Source organism: Stenella coeruleoalba, assembly GCF_951394435.1.
Source record: "Stenella coeruleoalba genome assembly, chromosome: 3".
NCBI classification, from domain to species: Eukaryota; Metazoa; Chordata; class Mammalia; order Artiodactyla; family Delphinidae; genus Stenella; species Stenella coeruleoalba.
In genome coordinates, this window is record NC_137148.1 from 163,449,776 (window position 1) to 163,473,097 (window position 23,322).

The 23,322-nt window shown below is 54.0% G+C and overlaps 2 protein-coding genes across 11 annotated transcripts in view; one reads left to right on the top strand and one right to left on the bottom strand.

Moving 5' to 3' along the window:
• The window catches only part of GATAD2A (GATA zinc finger domain containing 2A), a 100,798-nt gene extending 82,924 nt beyond the window's left edge, over nt 1-17,874 (top strand). For 4 of the 10 annotated variants that reach the window (XM_079916731.1, XM_079916733.1, XM_079916734.1 and 1 more), the window contains 10 exons: nt 2,242-2,374; nt 2,477-2,608; nt 4,446-4,535; nt 5,527-5,658; nt 5,808-5,975; nt 8,025-8,304; nt 10,942-11,240; nt 11,905-12,051; nt 12,283-12,478; nt 14,953-17,874. In XM_079916731.1, coding sequence (XP_079772857.1) covers nt 2,242-2,374; nt 2,477-2,608; nt 4,446-4,535; nt 5,527-5,658; nt 5,808-5,975; nt 8,025-8,304; nt 10,942-11,240; nt 11,905-12,051; nt 12,283-12,478; nt 14,953-15,083 — 1,708 coding nt within the window. In that variant the 3' untranslated portion in view covers nt 15,084-17,874. Of the gene's footprint in view, nt 1-2,241; nt 2,375-2,476; nt 2,609-4,445; nt 4,536-5,526; nt 5,659-5,807; nt 5,976-8,024; nt 8,305-10,941; nt 11,241-11,904; nt 12,088-12,282; nt 12,479-14,952 lie in introns of all 10 variants that reach the window. The other 6 variants (XM_079916730.1, XM_079916728.1, XM_079916735.1 and 3 more) reach the window with 5 other exon arrangements.
• A 3,365-nt stretch (nt 17,875-21,239) lies between these two features.
• Nucleotides 21,240-23,316, bottom strand: TSSK6 (testis specific serine kinase 6). Its single transcript, XM_079917480.1, has one exon. It carries the CDS (start codon nt 22,493-22,495, stop codon nt 21,674-21,676), a length of 822 nt encoding a protein of 273 aa, XP_079773606.1. The 5' UTR covers nt 22,496-23,316; the 3' UTR covers nt 21,240-21,673.
• Between the last annotated feature and the right edge of the window lie 6 nt (nt 23,317-23,322).

The window sequence follows — 23,322 nt, forward strand, 5'->3', positions numbered from 1 at the left end:
AAGATGGGACCTGGGAGTGCTGTGGTCAGAGTGACCATCTCAGGGAGCTTCAGCTTCAACATGGTCCCAGTCCCTAACCCTACCCTCTTCCCTCAGGCAAATTTGAGCTTTATTAGACATCTCACCTTTGGAAGGCGTGCACATCCTCATTGAGGTGATAAAAAGTGATAAATCCCTGCAAGTTACCGTTGTCTCAGAGCGCTCTTGCTCAGGAAGCGCCTGTAGTTTGTAACTCCAGATGTGGTTCTGCCTGGGCTGCTTCTCTGCCCGTGTGTAGCCAGCTGCCTGGGAACCCACCTGGGCTGGGACCAGTGGCTGCACTCCTGTGCTGGAGCCTCGTGTCTGCTTAGTACCTGTGTGCATGTCCACAGAACCCGGAATTGGAGCCCCGAGGTCTTTTTTTTTTTTTTTAATATTTTTGGCTGCATCGGGTCTTCGTTGCTGTGCGCGGGCTTTCTCTAGTTGCGGCGAGCGGGGGCTACATTGTGGCACATGGGCTTAGTTGCTCCGCGGCACGTGGGAACTTGCCGGACCGGGGCTCGAACCCATGTCTCCTGCATTGGCAGGTGGATTCTTAACCACTGCGCCACCAGGGAAGTCCCCCGAGGTCATCTTTAAAGTTGATCTTGGGCAGAGTTGGCAGTCAGCAGGGAGACACGGAGACTTGAAAGTGTGGTGGTTCCCGAATTGCATTGGTTTTTAGTTTGATGAGGCTCTAGTGAGACATCCTGGGTTACTTTATAGACGGCCAGCCAATTTCTGGACTTGAGAATGTGGGCTGCTAACCACAGTGAGGGGATTCTATACCTTGAAATGGAAGCCTTTTTTTGTTCACTCTCCTGGTCTCTTTTCTGGAAGACCATCCAGCAGCTGTGCTGGTTAAATCAGGTCAGGTCTGGGATTGTTGAGGTGCAGCAGCCATGCTGCTCTAGGAGGGGCCTGGGGAAGCACACTGCGGGTTGAGGGGCTACGGGAGTTAGGGAATGCAGTATCTGGTCCTCTGTGCCCATCCTTCCCTGAAGACACAGCTCATTCTGGGAATCGAAAGGGCAGTTGAGTGGGCTGTTAAAACACCAGTCCTCCATCTATAACTCTGTCCCCGCTCAGCCGGAAGGAATGGGACAACTTTGAGGTGTTACTCCCAGTTAACTTCATTGAGTTTGTTCTTTGGGCCACAGTGCCACCTAGTGGACACATTCAGTCCTTGGCTGGTTTTCCTGCTGATAGAAGGATTTGATTCCTTCGACACAAATGCTGAGGCCATATCTCAAGGGAAAGTTTATGTTGTGCCCTCAGCAAACAGAGCTGCTTGGTTCGGGACTAAGCACCGTCTCTGGGACCTGTTGGTCCTTATGTGTGGGGTCAGCAATGCCAGAGCAGAAGTCTAGCATCACTAGATGTGCATATATGTCCTAGGGGACTTGGCTGGTAGGGTTGGCGTAAGAGGGCAGAGGGTAATGGGCAGAGGTGGCTGGGAACTAGTTTGTGAGTGGATCAGGTGGGTGGAAAGTACCCAGATCTGTGAGAGAAAATGTTCCATGTTCCAGTCGGTTTCAAAACATGCAGCCACTACTGCCACATTGCCACTGGCAGGGTGAAGAGGCCACGTGTAGCCCAGGAAGGACTATCTAGCAGGCAGCCTTGGCCACCTTGTGAGGTGGTGGCACCCCATGCTGGGGAGCTAGAATGTAGGCCGGCAGCATGTGCATCAGCCCCTCTGTCTCCTGGGACGGGCGTGAGGGCTGTTAGCGAGTCTGGGTTTAGCAAAGAAAGGCTGATTTGTGTGGGAGCTGGACGCCCCATCAGGTGGCTTCCAACACGGGCAGGTAGGAGCCCTAGCAAGAGGCCCAAGATTCAGGACCCAGTATTTTTATTCAGTACTGAGCTACATGGTAGAGATAGGAGCCGTGGTGTTTTTCAAAATGACGGTGTCACCTTCAGACACGTAGGCATCCTCAGCCCGGGGGACACAGAAGTGGTTACCAAGAACAGTCCCGGCTTTTGAAGGGCTCAGCCGCAAACTGGCAGATTTGAGTGCCCCGTGGTGAGTGCGGTGAGAGAAGGCAGCCTGGGTGGGCAGGTGGTGGGGAGGTCTGGTGAGGCAGCCCTGCTTGCTGCCACCTTGTTGTGTCTGCGTCTGAATCCAGGCATCTGCGGGGTGTGGGGGTGGGGCTCTAGGGGACGCCGTCCAGCGCAGTCGAGACGCTCTGGTAGTAACCTGTGACTGTTCCTGTTCCACAGTGACATGAAGTCCGAGAGGAGAGCCCCTTCGCCCGACGTGATCGTACTCTCTGACAACGAGCAGCCTGCGAGCCCGAGGGTGAATGGGCTGACCGAGGATGCCTTGAAGGAGACCAGCACTGAGGCCCTCATGGTGAGCCTTGTCCCCATGCTGGGGAACCATCTCGCAGTGGAACAGCCTGTGTTCGCCGGCCCCCAGCTCTCCCCCTCAACCCTTGTTCTCTTGCCCTTGTAGAAAAGCAGTCCTGAAGAACGAGAAAGGATGATTAAGCAACTAAAAGAAGAGTTAAGATTAGAAGAAGCAAAACTCGTTTTATTGAAAAAGTTGCGGCAGAGTCAAATACAAAAGGAAACTACCACCCAGAAGGTATGTGCGCGTCTGTTCCCTCCTCAGTGGTCAGTGAGAGTCGTTTAGAACCAGGGACAGAAAGCCATGGTCATTTCCTTGGCCCACTGCTGCCCCAGGAGCCAGAAAGACTGGTCATGAGGGGTCAGGTTTCCTTAGGGGCATAGGAACAGGGTCTGAATTGGAAATTTGCAGACTCAAGTTCATGTTTTGGATTTAGCTTAGAGGATATCAGAGTACGTTTTGGTCTAGTATGTTCTGGATCTGAGTATGTAAACCTCATTCCCTGTAGACTCCATCAAGGAAATGGAGAGCAGGCATCTTTTACCATGCTGGAAGCACAGCTCTGTCTCAGACCCCTTTTCAGAAAGGCCTTCTGCCCTGTGGATGAATGTTCTGGCCAGCAGGGGCCGCTGTGCTTTTGTGGACAGATTGCTGAATGCCACAGGGTGCACCATAGCCCGGCCCCAGAGCTTCTACTCCTGTTAACCTCCCCTGATGCCTCAGGCTCCTTGTGCTGCTTCTAAATGCACCTTACCATGTAAGGCAAGGTCAAGTTTGTTTTGTCCTTTTTTGGTGTCTCATTCTGGGAAGGTTCCTGGTCGGTGACAAAACTACCCTTCCTTATATTCTAACCACTCTCTTAGTGAACCAGAAAGTAAATGCACTTCAGGCAGTACAGTGTGTAGAACATGTGTCCCCTTAAGGGAGCAGGACAGGGGGATGCTCACTGGTCTGACTTGGGGATTTGCTTGAGCCCCCACCCCCACCTGGTAAACAAGTGGACCAAGCCTGCCATCTGTTAATATCCCGATGGACAGAGCCTGCTCATTACTTGTTTCCTTGTTGATTGCTTAAGAATTGATGATGTGAACCAAGTCTGTCAGTGTCCCTTCTCTGGTGGAATATGTGACTTTAAGAAGTGCCTGGGGACTTCCCCAGTGGTCCAGTGGTGAAGAATCCTCCTTGCAATGCAGGGGACATGGGTTTGATCCCTAGTCAGGGAACTAAGATCCCACATGCAGCGGGACAACTAGGCCTGTGCACCACAACTACTGAGCTCGCGTGCCTCAACCCTGCATGCTGCGAACCACAGAGCGCACGCGCTCTGGACCCCATGTGCCACAACTAGAGAAGAGAAAACCTACATGCCACAACTAGAGAGAAGCCCCCGGGCCATAATGAAAGGTCCCGCCAACGAAGATCCTGCGTGCCGCAGCTAAGACCCAATGCAGCCAAAAATAAATAAATAAATAAATCTTTTTTGAAAAAAAGAATAAAGTGCCTGGACCCAACATTTTCTCACTAGGGTTGGGATTAACCTAAGCCTGGGGTCCTTCACCTCAGCCTCCACCACCAGCCTTTTTTGTCCCCTGAAGGGCAGAGATGGCACCTGAACCACAGTGGTGCCAAGCACCCCCAGGGTGGGGGGGTAAAGGGTGCTGGAAAATCTGTCCTTTGTTTGTTTATTTTTATTTATTTATTTATCTACCTACCTACCTATCTATCTGTCTATCTGGCTGTGCTGGGTCTTAGTTGTGGCACGCGGGATCTTCGTTGTGGCATGTGGGCTCTTAGGTGCGGCATGCGAGATCTTGTTCCCTGACCAGGAATCAAACCTGGGCCCCCTGCATTGGGAGCCTGGAGTCTTAACCACTGGACCACCAGGGAAATCCCCTTTATCTGTTTCAAACATGTCAGTTCCTGCTGCAAGGAACATGGCAGGCGGGAAGCAGAACGTTTGAGAGCCTGATGCCTTTTGAAGAGGAAGAAAAGCAGTGCTCTTCTGTCAGAATTACGTGTGGGAGGAGCAGGGTTGGTGACCGTCTCATCTCCTGCATGTCCTGCTCTCTTGCAGCCCGCAGGCTCCACTGGGAGCTCTGTGACGACCCCTCCCCCGCTTGTACGGGGCACCCAGAACATTCCTTCCGGCAAGCCATCACTTCAGGTCAGTGTTCCCTCTGCGTCATGCTCCTGAGCAGCCCTGATCCAGTTTCTGCAAAAGCCCGCTCGTTTCTTCTGATTAGAGGCCGTCTGGTGGGAGCCCAAAAAATAAAGCATGCTTGTGTTCCCATACCCAACCCAGGCCCCTGTTGACATCATAAACAAATCACACAGACTCTCGGAGGGCCCCTCCCATGACCACCCCTAGAGAGACTGGAGAGAGGACCAAGGTTCTAGGCAGACTGGGCTCCCTTCTGCCTGACTCTCTCAGGGCAGTTGGAGGGCCCAGTGGGACCTTGTCCCAGCCCGGCTCACAGCCTCCTCTGCCCACAGGGTGAGATGGGCAGGTCTCCCACTTCCAGCCATAGGACAGAGAGGCCAGGGGCCCACCTCCCCTCAAACAGGCCTGAGCCCCCAGCTCAGACCAGCAGGCGGGTGGTACTGGTCCCAGTTAGCTGGACTCTTGCTGTGGTGGGGCCAGGTTGGCGTGGCTCTTGTCAGAGTCTGTTCCTGGTTCTTTTGTGTTCTGAATAAATAGGCATTTTAGCTTTTATTTTCTCTGCCACCACCCTTTTTTTTTTTGACATTTTAATTTTTCTTTTAATCTTTTTTTTGAAACATCTTTATTGGAGTATAATTGCTTTACAGTGCTGTGTTACTTCCTGCTGTATAACAGAGTGAATCAGCTATATGTATACATATATCCTCATATCCCCTCCCTCTTGCGTCTCCCTCCCACTCTCCCTATCCCACCCCTCTAGGTGGTCACAGAGCCCTGAGCTGATCTCCCTGTGCTATGCGGCCGCTTGCCACTAGCTATCTGTTTTACATTTGGTAGTGCATATATGTCCATGCCACTCTCTCACTTCGTCCAAGCTTGCCCTTCCTTCTCCGCCACCACCTTTTTCTGGGTAATGAGTATGTGCTTTTACAAAAACAGCAAACCTGTTTGTTTAAAAAGTCATGTAAGATCTGAGGGTTGGTGTTGTTGACAGACCTCTTCAACTCGGATGCCTGGCAGTGTCATCCCACCACCCCTGGTCCGTGGCGGGCAGCAGACGTCCTCGAAGTTAGGGCCACAGGCGAGCTCACAGGTCGTCATGCCCCCACTCGTCAGGGGGGCCCAGGTAAGCAGAGTGAGGGCTTAAGGGAAGCCCCAGGCAGCCTCCACCTCTCGAGAATGAGCCTTCCTAGTTCTCAGGTTGGGGGCTCTTTCCCTGTGGCGCCCTCTGTCGTCCCTCTCGTTGACTTGTCTCCCCCCACTACACCCTAACAGCAGATCCACAACATCAGACAACATTCCAGCACAGGGCCACCACCGCTCCTCCTGGCTCCCCGGGCATCTGTGCCCAGTGTGCAAATTCAGGGACAGAGGATCATCCAGCAGGGCCTCATCCGCGTCACCAACGTCCCCAACACTAGTCTGCTCGTCAACATCCCACAGGTGAGGGTCATATGTGTGCCCCGCAGCTGCCCCTCTGATGGCCCACAGTCCTGGGACCCAGTCATGTCTCCAGGGTGGCTTGGCGTGACTTGCCTGCTTCCTTGGAGCCAGGTGAGGTCTTGGATAATCCAGCCCCGCAGACAGTGTTACTGTAGCTCCTTGGAGCTAGTTGGTGCATGAAAGTCGTGGGCAGGAGTCTTACGTTGCCAACTGCCATCTAGCAGAGGTGGATAGCTGCCGAGAGTGGGAGGGGTGGAGATCTGAGCTGACATAGGGAAGGCTCAGGGTGGGGCACCAGAGCGCTCCGCACCCTCCCCCTCTATAGGCACAAATGTGCGGAGAAGGTCTGCAAATGTCCTTTCAGCACCAGGGCATCTATTCTTAGCCACGCATCCCTTCACCTCCATACAGAGCCTCTGAAATGGGGAGGGTTTGTTGCCACCCAACAGAGCGGGGAAGATGGGACCAGGGGGCGGGCAGGCTGAAGCATGATCCTCATTGACAGATGAAATTACTGGGTTTGCAAGGGCTTTTGTTGATGTGCAAGTTAGCTTCTCTTCCTCCTTTGGCACGGTGCATCCTTGCCCGCCTTGCTCAGATAAGATCATGGCCAGCAGGGCTCTGGGCAGCGTCCCTGCCTCTTCTAAAGTCAGGTTCAAGTACAGTCTTGCCACCCAAATGGGGACGTCCCGGGCAGGCAGTTTCATCCACACCATAAACTCGGATCAAATTACTACCGTGTGCCATACCCTGTTCTCATGCCATGAGGATGGGAACCAGGCAGGCAGTGGTGGATGGATCCTGTGGCTGTGCTCCCTGTGGGGCCAGGGGAGCCTGCAAAAGGGGCAGGGAGGAACTGGCTGATCAGAGGCTGGAGTAGACAGGCCAAGGTGCTGTGATGGCATCCTCTATGGTGGGGGGTTTTGCTCCGCTGTGGAGACCCCATGGGCGGGGGGTCTGGGCAACCGTCCTGGGCTCCCTGAGCCCCATGATGTGTTACATACAAGTTGTCAGGTGTGTGCATTTTCCTGGAGATGGTGTACACAGCTTTCCTTCTATTTCCAGAAGTGTCTTCAGTGCCACAAAGCTAAGGGCACTGGCGTGGTCAGCTCCAAGTTTGGGGGAGAGCATTTGATAACGTTGGGCGACAAGTGGTCTGGAGCAAGGAGATGGTGGAGGGTCAGCCACTGGGGTGCAGAAGATGATAAATGATGCAGGAGCAGTGAGGGTCAGGAAAGGTGAAGTGCAGGGGCACACAAAGATGCTCATGAGGGAAATGCCATTGATGCCACAGTGAGCCACCTTTGCAACCTTTTGAGGAAGGAGGCCAGCCAGACCTGTGCTGGGAGGAGAGCCAGGCCATAGTGACAGGAGAGTTGCCATGCTGCCTGGGTGGGGGACAGTTGCCAAGGGGCTACCCACTGTCATGGTGATGGCTTCATGGGTGTCCTCAGGTGGCAAAGTGTAGCAAATTACAGGTTTTAAAGTTAATTGGATATCAGCTAAACCTCAACAAGTGTATTTATAAGATTGGTCATCTCATAGGGCAATTAGTTTAATGGCGCTTTTCCTGTTGCTTGTTGATGTCAAGCAGCTCTGAGTTACTTTTTACTTAAAAAAATTTTTTTAATTTTTGGCTGCATTGGGTCTTCGTTGCTGCGCGCGGGCTTTCTCTAGTTGCAGCGAGTGGGGGCTTCTCATTGCGGTGGCTTCTTTTGTTGTGGAGCACGGGCTCTAGGTGCGCGGGCTTCAGTAGTTGTGGCTCACAGGTTCAGTTGCTCCGCGGCATGTGGGATCTTCCCGGACCAGGGCTCAAAGCTGTGTCCCCTGCATTGGCAGGCGGATTCTTAACCACTGCGCCACCAGGGAAGTCCTGAGTTACTTTTATAAGGATTTGTTAGCATAGCTAATGGTGCTGATGACCTGGAGCTACTTTCATAAGGACTTAGTGTAGCTAAATGGTGCCGACCTGGGCTGTGGGTGCCGTGGTTGGGCTCTCCTCAGGGTGGGCGCCTCAAGCACCCTGACCAGGTCATTGTCTCCCAAAAGCCCTCCGCAGCATCGCTGAAAGGAACGACAGCCACTTCTGCTCAGGCCAACTCCACCCCCACCAGCGTGGCCTCCGTGGTCACCTCTGCTGATTCTCCAGCCAGTCGGCAGGCAGCCGCCAAGCTTGCACTGCGCAAACAGCTGGAGAAGACGCTGCTTGAAATCCCCCCACCCAAGCCCCCCGCCCCTGAGATGAACTTCCTACCCAGTGCTGCCAACAATGAATTCATCTACCTGGTCGGCCTGGAGGAGGTGGTGCAGAACCTGCTGGAGACGCAAGGTGAGGAGTCCCTGGGCCTGGGGCCGTTTTTATCTCTTGCTGCTGAAGTTTCCATCATGCAAGTTGTTTTCCATGCATAGCACATGTTGGCATGTCTGCTGTGTACCCACAGCTGTGGGGCGCATTGTGGATGACATCTTGTCATTAGTTATTTGCTTGCTGTGAGGTTTAGATAATTTCTTTCTTTTTTTTTAAATTAATTTTTATTGGAGTATAGTTGATTTACAGTGTTGTGTCCGTTTCAGGAGTATAGCAAAGTGAATCAGTTATACATATGCATATATCCACTCTTTTTTAGATTCTATTCCCATATAGGTCATTACAGAATATTGAGTAGAGTTTTCTGTGCTATGCAGTAGGTCCTTGTCAGTTATCTGTTTTATGTATAGTAGCGTTTACATGTCAGTCCCAATCTCCTGATTTCTCCCTCCTGCCCTAGATAATTTCTTAAACATACCATAGGCACCTTCTTTCTGATGGGGCCACTTCTGAGAGTTGGGCAAAGGTGGAACTCTGCAGAGCCTCAAGCACTCTTAGTCTCCAAAGTGGGAGAGGGACACCTATGCCCAGGCCAGGATCATTTTATTACCCTCCTTGGAAGTAGTTTGGAAAGCACACCTGCATGTTAGAGGGTTTTAGGAATAAAAGAGTATAAATAAGGTAGTGAGCAAAAACAATACTGAAAGGTGAGAGGTCAGGTTGGCCCTTTGGGAGCCTCCAGCAGATGCTAAACTGAGGACTTTCTGCCCTTAGATTGAGCTCGTGGTGGCATTTATTAGGCAGCCAGCCTGAATCCCCACCCCACGTGATCTCGTCAGATGCTCAGAGCTGAGAAGGAGGCAGAGCTGTAACCTCTTCAGGGCAGGGGATGACCAGGTGGACTCCACCTGAGGGACTGTGGGGCACCAGAGCCAGGCCCAGTGGGGAGAGGTGTGGGCTCTGACACAGCCTGGATGTGTCTGGATCTCTTCAATGACTCCTTTATGATAAGGTTAAGTTGGCAAAAATGCTGCTATAAGGCCAGTGCAGTGCGGCAGGCAGGAGGCCTGAGTCAGGAGGCGATGCCTGCCCGTCCTACACTTGCCTGTGCTGGGCACCCGCTCTCCCAGACCAGTCTGTCTCCGCTTGTTCTCATCAGGGGTCTGTCTCCCTCTCCTGTTGTCAAAAAACAGGACCTAACTGTGGGAGGAGGCTCTGAGTCCTGCTTGAGGTGTCTCTTGACACTTCGCAGAGCCACAGGTGGACACTGAGTACAGCCCTGCACTGGTGTGTCTGTTCTGGCACTGGTCACGCAGGCTGCAGCTGCCTGGGAAGCAGGTACCCCATTCTCTGGGGTTGGATGTGTGAAAGCAAAAGTGCCCTTGTTACCAGAGCGTGTTAGCTGTAGGCTGGGGGCTGGAGCTGGGGGCCCAGTGTAGACCCCTGAGCCTTGGGCAGCTTGGGCAGGCAACATCCCATCTGCTCCGTGGAGTGACAGGTCTCCCCCCTAGAGTCAGATCCTGCACAGCCCCTCAGCAGTTAGGGGCAGCTTGGCCAGGCCCAAGGCGGGATGGGGAGGCTAAGGGTCTCTCGGCATCATGGTCCATAATGCCAAGAGGCAACTAAACTCAGGAGTGCTGGACACAGAAAAGATAGGAACAGAGTGCAAAAGGTACCCCTTACTGCACATTGGATGGCAAACATATATACATTGAAGAAAGTATCGAGGGCTTCCCTGGTGGCGCAGTGGTTGAGAGTCCGCCTGCCGATGCAGGGGACACGGGTTCGTGCCCCGGTCCGGGAAGATCCCACATGCCGCGGAGCGGCTGGGCCCGTGAGCCACGGCCGCTGAGCCTGTGCTCCGCAACGGGAGAGGCCACAACAGTGAGAGGCCCGCGTACCGCAAAAAAAAAAAAAAAAGTATCGACCCCACACCTCAGCAGGTGCTTTTTGTGGCTTCCCCAGTCACCCCTCCTGTAGCTGATCAAGGAGCCACCAAGTTCCCATTTCCCAGGGCAGCCGGGTATGTGTCCTGGCCCTGCCGCTGACCAGCTGTGCACAGGTCACTTCAGCTCCTTGGCCTCAGTTTCTTCCTCAGGACAGTGGGGTGGGGTGTGCCCCTTAGAAGTTTGTTGTGAGAATTGGACACCCTGATACCCACAAGGCACCAGGCACAGTGCCTGTTGGCATAAGCACTCGCCTAGATGACTGGTCCTCTGTTAACTCACCCACTAGCAAGGGTGGGGGCCTCGAGTGGTCACCATCTCCTCTCCACTGGTGACGCAGTACGGGAGGGTTGGAAATGTCTGCACTGTGGGTAGGAAAGATGACTGGGAGAAGCCAAGCTGACAGCACTGATGTCTTTGAGAGTTGGTATCAAGGGTGCCTAACTCACAGTGTTTTCTTAAGTGCTTCAACTTTGCTTCTGCCAGCAAAGCCTCCCGAGGCTGGCCCAGTGCCCGCACACAGTTGGCACCCAATATGTGTTTGCCTAACGAACACTGACTGAGGCTTTGGTGTCCTGATGCCAGTTGGGCCACATGGCCCAGGGTGCTGCCCCTGCTCTGCCCTCATCCATATCCCACCGGGGGGTAGTCCGGGCTCCTACTGTGGTGTTCCTGTTCCTCTGACGTGCGGCACACCCATCTCTCCCTGCAGCGGGCAGGATGTCAGCCGCCGTTGTGCTGTCTCGGGAGCCCTACATGTGTGCACAGTGCAAGACGGACTTCACATGCCGCTGGCGGGAGGAGAAGGGCGGCGCCATCATGTGCGAGAACTGCATGGCATCCAACCAGAAGAAGGCACTCAAGGTGGAGCACACGAGCCGCCTGAAGGCCGCCTTCGTGAAGGCGCTACAGCAGGAGCAGGAGATCGAGCAGCGCCTCCTACAGCAGGGCGCCGCCCCCGCGCAGGCCAAGGCCGAGCCTGCTGCCGCCCCACACCCTGCGCTGAAGCAGGTGAGAGTCCTGGTGTGGGAGCCAGAGCTGTGGCCTGGGAGCATGGGCTGGGTGGCCTCGCCTTCCAGGAGAGGGGCCTCGTTCCCTTGGCAGGGAGTTGTCGCTAGCAGGCAGGATGTTCAGACATTCTCTCCCACACTCGGCGATCATCTGCCTGGTTGTTAACTGTGCGTCTAAATTGCATTTAATGGTGGTGTTTGGTGGTGAACATACTAATTTGCAGTTTCTTTAGATTTTGTAGCTTTCACTTGCAGTGTGCCGGCTGACAAGCACTTCTTGTTTAAAAGGACTTTTCTGAAAGCCACATTGAGATACAAAAGGGGCGTTTGGAAGAAATGTTCTAGCTAAATTAAGGAGAGAAGCAAGTTTGAAATCAAGTTTTTTTGGCTGCTTTTTTTTTTTAATGCTTTGCTTTCCCACCCCCTATAGACCCAAAGCTCCCTGTTGGCAATTTTTTGTGTCCTTGGAAGTCATTTGTAATTCACTAATAAACACATCTTCTCAAGATCCCTACGTAGTGGGTGGCTGCGCTGCCCTCAGGAAATGCCTATCCTGTGGGGACTGGGCCTCAAGCGGCCATAGCTGCTGCCCTTTGGTCACTCTAGATCACCCTTGGCCAGACTCTGGACAGTGCTGACCTCGATTTCAACCCCCGTTTGTGTAGGTCATAAAACCCCGGCGTAAGTTGGCGTTCCGCTCAGGAGAGGCCCGCGACTGGAGTAACGGGGCTGTGCTACAGGTCAGAACTGCGGTGCCGGGAGCCCCCTGCACCGAACCACCAACCGGCCCTCACATCCCAGACCGTGACCACGTCAGTCGCCGACTGTCACACTGCCTGTGTCTGTCTGTGTGTGTCTCTCTCTCTTTCCCTTCCTCCTACCCTCCCGCCTCGGTGTAACTTACCTAGTCTCCTGATTTTGGACTTCAGGGATCCCGTGTGGGTGGGAAGAGGTCAGCCAGAGCAAGGAGCGGCTGCGCTGAGCATCTTGCCCTCTGTTGCCCCCTTCCCCACACAAGCTGTTGCACCCTCTCTCCACTGCAGGCCTCCAGCCAGCTGTCCCGGGGCTCGGCCACAACGCCCCGAGGCATCCTGCACACGTTCAGCCAGTCACCCAAACTGCAGAATGCAGCCTCGGCCACAGCCCTCGTTAGCAGGACCGGCAGACATTCCGAGAGAGCCGTGAGCGCTGGCAAGGGCAACGCCACCTCCAACTGGAAGAAGGCGCCCCTGAGTACAGGTGGGCAGACCCCGTGGGGCTCGGAGTAGGGACCTCGCTGGGGTTGGGTCCATCCCTTCCTTATTTTGAACAAAGACGTGCACACGCACAGGTAATGGCACAGAAGGGCCCTGAACCTGCAGACGTGCTGCCTCGGACTCTTCAGCTTCATCTCTTCTGTTCACTAAATAGGATGCCCTGAACAAGTGATAGCCCTGGATAACTACTAATCACCCTCGGTGTCTCCACCCTCTATACCCAAACTCTCAGCCCTTGACCCAAAATGGGGGACAGAACCCGTTCAGGCAGTGCCCCCCACCCCCGTGCCGTCAGTGGACCCTGTGAGCATAGATGCTCATTTTGCCAACTCACCCCCTCTCCCTTCCAGCCATAGAGAATGTCTGATTCTGCTGTTACAGTGTATTGATACCTTTTGCGGCACACTGACTTCATTTCTTGCTCACCCAGTGTCCTTCATTCCCTGCTCTCTGGGCACCCTCTTCCCAGCCCCTCTGGCTTAGACAGGTCAGATGGTACAAAGTGCAAAACAGAATGAGAAAGCAGGCAGGAGGAGGGGGACCCTTGGGCGGGGGCTGAGATTTCAACTGAGGTTGGCAACAAAGGCCTCTGAGGAGATGGCATTTGAGGAACAACCGGGGGAGGTGGAGACACTCAGGTGGTCACTCCCCAGTCTGCCACAGCCCCACCTTCCCTGGGTTGTCCTTGGGTCATCCCCCATACCATTTGTCCTGTTTTTTATTATTTATGTGCTGGCCTTAGGATGAAAGTTAAATATGTCTTGTGTCCGTCAGTAATTGGACAGTGAAATGTAGGCACAAAGAGCTGAGAGGAGGAGATGGGTGAGAGGTCTCATTGGACCAAGTGTCCCGTCTCCCTCCTCACCCCCACGCCGGGGTTGCTCTAGGAAGAAGAGGCGCCATCATGAGATCCATCTCACTAGTCAGAACTGGGAAGTCTGGGTTGTTGGTGGAAACAAAACACAGAAACCGGCTGTGCACGCAGCTGACCATGAGTTATAAACATGCCCAAATGTCAGAGCCTTCTAGAGGAGAGTCAGCTCAGGGGAGTTCATCCAACTGCAGAAGAATCTGGCCCTCCTGGAGAGCAGAGAGCATTTGTAAACAAACCAGAGATACTTTTGTTCAGCATGTTTAAGATTACAGCTAAGAACTCATAGACTGGTCAGAAGTTCCTTTTCTGGGAAATTTGAAAGTACATGAGATAAGTGGGGAAAGTCAAATATGAGAGTACGCGTGTATGCACAGTGATAGTACCATGTAAAAACTTCGTATTAAGGGTAACATTCGAAAGAGAATCTGAAGGAATAAATAGTTGCTGTGTTCAACGATTTGTGGGATTAGACCTGAAAGTGTCATGGCTTAAGAGCAGCGTTTCTCAGAAGAGTTCTGCTTGGACTCCTGGTTGCCCTGGGTTTCTGGATGGTGGCTTTCTGGGCAGGACCTAGCAGCAGGTTTCTGGAGTGCTGGCCTTGGATGCACAGGGAGGGTTCTGTGGTGCATTTGACTTTGGAACATTTATTCCACAAAATATATTAACCCACCAAAAATACTTCTGGGTAACACAACGACTCTGGTCCCTGCTGCAGCTGAGACTCCAGGGCAGTCCTTTCCCGCAGGCCAGCCCAAAACCTAAGTGTGCCGGTTGGAGGCTGGTGGGGCGGTGGGGGGCAGGGTGGGTGTGGGTGTGTGATACTTGGGGAATTCCCTGGCTGTCCAGTGGTTAGGACTCGGCGCTTTCACTGCTGGGGCCTGGGTTCAGTCCCTGGTCGGGGAACTAAGATCCTGCAAGCCGTGCAGCACACTGCCCTCCCCCCCCCCCAAAAAAAAAGAAGTGATACTTGTTCATTGTGGAAATTTGGAGAATACAAAAAGAGAAGATAATGGCAGTGGCCATTGTCAACCCCAGGAGAACAAATGTTGCACTTCAGGACTTTCTCCTCCCCACCCCCCCTCCACCTCTTCACTCACATGTCACACGTGTGTAAATGCCAGCACATATATAATAAAAAATAGGAAGTACCTTACAGAGGGATCGTGCTGTCTTTAGCATTCTGTGTCCCTCTTAATGTTTTAATGAGAGAATGTTACCATATCATTAAAAACTTTGAGGACAGGATCAGTTGTAATGACTGCATAGTATTGCATCATACTGGATTGCTCAGTTGCACAGGTCAGTCATTTGCAGTTTTTCAGTGTTCTGTATAGTACTGTAGTAAATAACTCAGTTTTCATAGTTCCGATAGATGACAGGATCTCTGATTATTGCCCCACGTGTAAGGTTACCATGGCAGAGGCTGGGAACATTGTAAAAGCGATTGAGTTATTAAATTCTCTTCAGCTTCAAGGCTGGTATTTGAACCACCTTTGCTCAGTGGGCCCAGCTGAGGCTGGGGTCCTCCCAGGAGCCTCCCCCTGACTGGGGCTGTTGTGGCCTGTTGCTCTGTTCTGTTGCAGGCGGGGCCCTTGCATTTGTCAGCCCGAGCTTGACGGTGCACAAGACCTCCTCAGCTGTGGACCGCCAGCGGGAGTACCTCCTGGACATGATCCCGCCACGCTCCATCCCCCAGTCGGCCACGTGGAAATAGTGCGAGCCGGGCCCAGTGGAGAACAGGCTCCCTCCTCCCTCCCACCTGGCCCCACCACCCTCCACTCGGGAAGACACCCTGCTGCCCGAGAGGGCGAGTAAGCGCCGGCCGCGCTGCGGAAGTGAGAGTTCCGATCTTGGCTGCAAAGTCTCATCGACGTGGGGGGACCACTTCACAGGTGGACCAGGATTATTACTGGGGACCTTTCCCATGGGCTTTCTTCCTTTCTTTGCCTTTAGTTTGCCCAACACCAGCAGAAAAGCGGACCTTGGGGGCTGGTTCTGCTCCTCGCCCTCTCCTTCGGCCCCCTGAAGGGCACATGGACGGCTCACCCTAGACACTGTGACACGCTCGGGCAATGGCGCCCGGGGCTTCTGAAGTTGAGCGGAGCATTCTGTTTTGTTTTTGCTTTTCCCTGTCTTAGCCTCCTAATCTTTGACTGCCTTCCTTCATGGCAATCTCTAGGTTGACAGATTTTTTTTAAATCACCTCACGATGATGGAGTTTAATGTAAACCGTGCAGACCTTCCCTGCCAAGCACGGCCCCCATGCCCTGGAGGGTGGGCCTCTGACCACCCAGCCCTTGCTCCAGCAGAAGGTCTCTGCTGCTGCTCGTCCCAGAGACCCCCGACCTTCCACACTTAAGCAGAAGAACAAACTGCAACCCGGACCCAGCCAGAGAGCCCGGGATCCTGGAAGCCGAGAACCGTCAACAGAGTAGGGAGGAGAGAATCGGCAGCAACATCCAGAGCCTGAGCGGGAAGTTGGAGGGGCTGGCTGTTGTGTTTTTTTGTTGTGGTGGTTTATTTTATTAAATCCTTTTCTTTTCCTACTTACTTTGATGGACAACATCCTAAGCCCTGGCCTGTGCTTCTGTCAGGTGTGTCTGGGTGGGGAGGCGCCCCTGCACCCCCACCCCAGACTTCAGGGTTCATGTTTGGGTCTAGTTTAGAACCTTCCCTTAAAGCAGGGCCATGCTGCCAGGGTTTGCCTTCAGACTTTTTTTTTTTTTTTAAGCCCCCCCCTAGAGTCTACAGAAATGTCTTACAAAGGATCAGGTCTGCTTTTAGTTGTGTTGTGTTTTGGTTTCTCCCACTCCTTAAAAATCGGTCCATGAGGAAAGGCAGAAGCTGTTGTGTGTGTGCTGCACATGGGCCAGCTCTGTGCAGGTGTGAGGGTGTCATGTGTATGTGCACACGCGTGTGTAGGTGGGGTATGCTGCTCCTCACTTCAGCCCCAGCCCTGGTTTTACTATCCATGCAGTTAGGGACTTAATTTAAAATCCTTATTTTGTAGGGCCACCTTCTTCGAATACACTGCTGCAACATTCTAATAAAGGCTCATTTAACCGCCGCCGCGCCCCCCCCCATGTTGTGTGACTATCAGTGTTTAGAGGACATTTTTGACATGCCGTAGAACTAGTTTTCCAAAGCATTCTAATTTTTTGTTGTGTAAAATCCTAAATTTTTCATTGATTTTTGAGTACATAATGTAGATGGGCTGAAGGAGGGGAGGGCAGGAGAAGGGTGGCTTTCATTCCAAGATCCAGGGATTTGGGGGAAAGGGGAAATTGACCTTCAGGAGGGGTGGGGGAGCGGGGAAGGGTGTGTTTTTACACCAAAAAATCAAGAGTATGCAAGCATTTCTATTCCTCTCATTTTTCTGTGTGCCTGGCAAATAAATACCTGTCTTATACTACTCTGAGCTGTTAGCTCTCTCTGTTCAATGACATGGGCCAAATTTTCCAAATCCTCCAAGAAGGAGTGCCCGCTGGCCTCCCCTGCAAACTGACCTCAGTCCTATGCAGCAACTCAGGCGTCTGGGCCAAGGTCACCTCTGCACTGGGGGTGCACCATCGTTGTTGCACCCCCGCGGGGGCTGACTGGGTCTGTGACTCCAGGGCTCAAACTGAGCCACTTGCATTGGCCCCGAGCCCCGTCCCCATCAGAACCTCACTCTCCACTATGCTCAGGAACCACCTCTCCTCACCTCACCTGGCCAGACTTCTCCAGGCTGTTGAATAGGCCTCGTGAGTTCAGTACAAACTGACCACCACAGGCGGAGGATGGGATGGCCGGGCCCTGACCCTGTCTCTGCCTCCTGCAGCCCAGCATTTGCAGGAACATTCCCATAGTAGGACATACTGTGACATAAATGTAGCTTTTTAAAAGGGGGTCAAGAACGTGAGATGCCTTAATCTTTATTCATTTCTACTGTCTCAAAACTTCTATCTCCCCCCTTTTTCCCTTTAATTTCCCCTTTGCAGTGTAACTTCTATAAGCCTCAAGTGCATGGTTCTGTGATGAAATTTATAATGTCGCAAGAAAAGGCATTAAATACCTCTCTGAATACGGGAAGGATATTAACATTAAGGGTATTCTCCCAGCCCCAAAGCCCACGCCTCAAAATTGGCTACAGTTCTGGGAGTTTGTAGGCTGAGAGGATCTGGTTCCCAGGAGAACCAGAGAATGTGGGAGCCTCCAGTCCCAAATGACAATTGTAACTGCCCGGGAATCTGTGACAGGAACCCCCGATGGCAACTGGAAACTATTCAAAACGTCAGCTGTTCTGTGGACTCGGGTGTGGGGTTCACCAAGCTCACTTCCCCATCTGAAGTGGCTGCCTGTATGGGCCCGAGTGTGCACGTGGATGCTCTCACAGATAACTGTGTGTCCACTTGGAGCTGCCCACGGCTCTGGCCATCCTGACCATGTCATGGGGACTCCAGTCCTCGGTGTCCCATGTGTACTGTTGGGACCCACACCTTTGACAAGGTCAACAGTGGCCTCTCCTCGGGAGGCGGGGAGTGGGGGCCGGGGGTGGGGCAGGGCGCGGCTCTGGTCCTGTCTGTACTATAAGATCTTCAGGAAGCAAAAGCTCACTCCAGTGCAGAGGGAATGAAAGAGGCGACAGTACACCCCTGCTGCATCCTGTGGCTCCTGTGTCCCACAAATCACTCTCCTGTGGGCGGAGAGACACGGGGAGGAGTTTTCTATATAAATAATACATTATCATCACAGGGGTGTAAATAATGGGAAAGACAGTCCTTGCTGCTCTGCCATAGGGTTTTTCTTTGATGCCTAGTTATGCTGCACATGGCGTTTGCCTAAAGAACTTGGACTGAGCTTTTTTTTTTTCTTAAAAGGACAGCTAAAGTTTTATAATCCTTAACAAAGAAAAGTATAATAGTCACACTAGTGTAGGGTATTTGGGAGGTGGTTTGTTTTGGTTGGGGGGAGGAGATTGTCACTTGTATTTATTGTGACTCTAAGTCTTTGATAATAAATGTTTAAAAAAATAATCTCCCACCAAACCGGAACAGAAGTTCCAGTAAACAAAGACGCTGGAATCAATGGCTATACATTGTGTCATGAGGAAGTTTTAGAATCTGAAGGACAATAAAGAAATGGATCAAAAAAAAAAAAAAAAAGAAATGGATGATGTGTTGGCTGTATTTTTTTTTCGTCCCCTCAGCCCTGGTATCCCACGTTTTTGTCGCGGCTTTGGGGCAGCTTGGAAACTTGGGAAGGGACAGCAGGGTGCTTGGTTGACGGGGAGGCAAAGGAAAGGAGAGGACACCTGCTTCTTGGGCTTCTTTCAGGCCTCACTTGTCATGGGTATTTAGTCTTCCCCTAACTGGGTTCCGCACCCTTGCTTCTGGGCCTCCATTTCCACCAGAACCTGGGGCTTTGTGGCCCGTTTACCCACAGCGCTGGGGGAGTGCAGTGAGAATGTAGTGGGTTTTGCCCATCGGCCTGGCTCCTAGCCATCACCAGCCTCCACCCCAGAGTGGTGGGCTTTTCTGGATTGGCACGGCATTGGGTGTCTGCTGCAGGACATGATGTGCTTAGATTCTAAGCACAGAGGGTGGGAGCCACCCGGCTGGCTCCGAAATGAACAATTTCTGGTGAAAATTTGTTTTCAGAGGTTGACACACTTTGAAAATTTTATTCACAAAAATGAGACTTGTAAGCACTTTGGTGAATTCCAATGTGCAGTAACTGTCACCCTGTTTTCCTAGGTGCTTTTATTTACTTATATATTTTTTCTCTTCTTTTCTTTTTTTGCGGTACGCGGGCCTCTCACTGCTGTGGCCTCTCCCGCCGCGGAGCACAGGCTCCGGATGCGCAGGCCCAGTGGCCACGGCCCACGAGCCCAGCCGCTCCGCGGCACGTGGGATCCTCCCAGACCGGGGCACGAACCTGCGTCCCCTGCATCGGCAGGCAGACTCTCAACCACTGCACCACCAGGGAAGCCCTACTTATATATTTTGCTGTTTCTTGTTATTGGGGCATCTCTGCCTCCAGCCTCCCCCGTGGCCATGACTAGCCTGGGCAAGGCATAGAACTGGTACAAGACATGACTGAAATTAAACGCAACCCTGTCCTCCACCCGTGACACATAATGACTGGTGCCCCACACCCCGACACTGGCTGAGAGAAGCCCGCTTCCGGGGTTCCACGGCCAGCCTTCAAGTGAGTCTTTGCTGGATTAGGCACAAGCTCCTCCGTGGACAGAGGGCAAGTCTCATGCATCTTATCCAGCTAACAAATGGGACACCAGCCCTGGTCCCTGAGACCTTGTCCCCTCTGAACTGAGTTGTGGGTGTGGCCGTGAGGCAGGAGGACCCCAGGCCCATTGCTTACACAGATCAATCAGTGGACAGAAAAAGGCACGTGCCATGCCCCAGGCATTGGGATCACACCTTGAGACAAGGGTGAGGAGGGAAAGAATGGGGTATCACGGGAGGTGACCTTTTTAGGCCAAGTCTCGCGTGAAGGGAGGGGAAAAGTGGTGCAGGGAGTGGGAGCAGCTTGTGCAAAGCCTCAGAGGTGAGACCAAGCAAGGCAGGTTGAGGACAAAGGAGAGTAGTGTGGCTGGACCTTAGGGGCAAGGGGAGAAGGATGTGGCTTTTATTGAGTGAGCAAGTCATTTCCCCTTTCTTAGCCTGTTTCTTCCTCTGCAAAATGAGGGGGTTGGGGCCACAGCCTATTTGAAGGGAGTGAGGGGAGAGGTGGCACACAATCCCCAGGACACCTGAGAGCCATGGAGGGTGAGGGAGCAAGGGGTGGGGTATGGTCAGACCCATAAATGACCACCCTCCTCAGGTACTGTGGGGCTCTGGTGGAGGCAGGTAGGAAGGGCCTAGGGAGGTGTTTCCCATACACCCCAAATGACAACAGCCACTGTCACCAAACCCAGTAACCTCATCACAGGCAAAATAACCCCCAAGCTCCCCCAGGCCCTGTGGGGTCCCTCTCCAGATACCAGACACACACCTTTTACCTCTCCACCTCCTTTCCCCCTCCATTCCAGCTACAGGAGTCCCTAGCATTACTCAAACACACCAGCTCCATCTTGTCTTGGGAACACTTGGAACACTCCTTTTGCTGTTTCCAGTGTTTGATTCCTTCCCGGCTCAGCTCAAATGGCGTTCCCTTCAGTCCCTCCTTGCTCACCCCCACCTGGCATTTAGCAACAACTTACAATTATTTTATTTTCACGCCATTCTTTTATTTTACTTTTCACTTGCTCCCTTCACTGACAGCAGGGATGAATCCAAGCCATTTGGCTGAGTCCCAGAGCCTGGCACACAGCAGGCGCTCAAAAAAAATGCATGAATGAACAGAGTAAAGAATGAACCCTCAGACAAATGCCCCACCCTCGACTCTTCCCCGAAGCTCTTAACCCTCACCAAAGAAGGGACCCTCACTAAGGAGAGCTTCCACCACCTCCCCACCCCACTTCAGACATATCTAGGTGCAAATCCTGGCTGTTCTTGGGCAAGTGATACCGGTGTGGGCATCAATTTTCTCTTTTGCAAATGCTGTTTCTGTAGGGACAGGCGACCCCCGCCCCTTGCTGTACCATCCTTAAACACCAGAAGGGTGCTGGGGTTCTTGCTCCCTAGTCCAGCACCTCCATTCCCAGGAGCATTACGACGCCGGGGACGACTCCAAAGCCCCTTCGAGTCTGCCCAAGATGGGGAGCCCGAAAGGTCTGGGTTCGAATCCTTCCAACTCCCTTTTCAGACCTGTAGCAAGAACCTCTACAAACCTTTCTCTAAAATGGGGCGCCCGCGCCTGCCTTCTCCCAGGGAGCGATCCCCTCCCCCCAGCTCCGTAAAAGGGGAAGTCGCTAGAGCCAGGTGCGAGAAAGAGCGAGTTTATTCCAAGTTCCAAGGGGGGCAGCGCCTGGAGCGCGCCGTCCCTCACCGGCATGCGCGGCTGGCTGTGGACAGACGCCCTCCGCGCGCGTCCGCTCGCCAGCAGCTTCTCCAAGCAGCCACTGCCGGCCGCGTAGCGGTCGCTCATTCCGCACGGGGGCAACGTTTCCCTCTCCTCTCGTCCTGCCCCTTCCCGGGGGCCTTCCCTCGGGGAACCGAGGAAGCTTCTTCTCTTGGGATCGTGGCGGAGGAGCTGCATTCCAAACGGGGTCGACCGCCGCGCACGGCGTCGAAGTGGCAAAGAGGAAAGGGCGGGTGCGCAGTGTCGCGCGGCGGCTTCGCGGAACTCCGGAAGCGCGCTTCTTGCGCGTGCGCTGCGCTTGCGCAGTGCTCGGGGCGGCAGGAATGGTGGGAGCCCCGGCTTCTAGCCGGAGTCCTCCGAACGCAGCCAGCAGTTGCGCGCTACTTGGCTCGCGGAGGGCCTGGCCGTCGGGCTGAACTGCAGCAACTCGGCTATTAGGGCCTTGCAGTGCTCAGACAGCTCGAGGCCATCGGGGTAGAGAACGCCGCGCTTCTGACGCCGGGGCAGGCCGGCGATGTCGGAGTCGTCGAAGGGCATACACCCGGTGACCATGACGTAGAGCACAACACCCAGGCTCCATATGTCGTACTTCTTGGGGTCGTAGGGGATGCCGAGGAGTACCTCGGGCGACGCGTAGGCGGCCGAGCCGCAGTAGGTGGTGCTCAGGTCGGGGTAGCCATGCGCCTGACGGCCGAAGCCGAAGTCAGTGAGCTTGACGCGGCGTTCATCAGGGCTCAGCAGCACGTTTTCGCACTTGAGGTCGCGGTGCACCAGGTGGTGGTCGTGCAGGTAGCGCACAGCACCGGCAATCTGCCCGAAGAGGTCGCGTGCCTGCCCCCCGGGGATGCGCCCGTTTCGCTGCACGGCCTGCAGTAGGTCGGTGGCGGCCGCCTCCATCACGATGTACAGCTTCCCGTTGCACACCTCGATGAACTCGAAGACGTGCACGATGTGCGGGTGCCGCACGCCCCGAAGGATGGACAACTCGCGTGGCAGGAACTTGTTGACGAAGTCTGGCGGCGCGCGCCGCCGGTCCACCACCTTGATGGCCACCGGGCCCTTGTATTTCTTGGACGTGGCCACCTTCACCTTGGAGTAACTGCCCTCGCCTATCGTGCGGCCCAGTTTATAGCCGAGTTCGCTCAGAAGCTTGTCGCCCGACATAGTGGCGCCTGAAGCGCGTGGGGAGCAGGAGGCGGCTGCTGTCGGTGGGCGGCCGGACTCCTATCTCGGGCCTAACCCATGGCACTTGGCACCTGCACACCCCCACCCCCATGTGCCCACTCCCGGGCCCCCACCGCCGCGGTGCCCTTTATTGCCTAGGTAACAATTTCTGCCTTGTGAAGTGAACGCGGGCGTCACCCCGCCTCGGGGTGGGGCCCCAGACCCCGCCCCGTGGTGCCCCCCAAGGCCCTAGCTAGGGCTTTGTGACTCATGATCACGCTGAATGGTCCAGTTCCCGATGAGAGGACACTAGCAAGGAGTCCCGACCACCACGGGGAGTGGAATCCGTGCCTGGGATTGGGTCCTCATGAGTCCGAATTGGCTCCTCATGAGTCCGAATCTGAGTAGCAGCCGTCCCCCAACTTCTGTACTCAGCCCTGACCCTGTGAAGCCCTGGGCTGCCCACAGGGCCCCCCGAGGGGGAGAAAATGGGGAAGAGATCTGAGGGTTTCTAACTGGCCTGCACATCGCCCCAGAGGTAAGGTGAATGGGTGGTCCTTTGGTGCAAGGACCCTGGCGACCGGCCGGGCTGCAGGCTTTGACACCGACTAAGCCACGCCCCGTGTGGGAGAAGAGAAAATAAGGACTCTACGGCCGCAGCTGGGGCGTGCAGTCGATCCCGGGCCCAGCTATCCGAGCTCTCTCACGCACTGGGGTAGGTAGGTGCACCGGGGTAGGTAGGTGCACCAGCGCCCTAGGTTTCGCAGCCGTGTGCGAGACCGGCGCGGCAGCTTCCGCCACACTCATTATGGCGTTGGCCGCCGTTG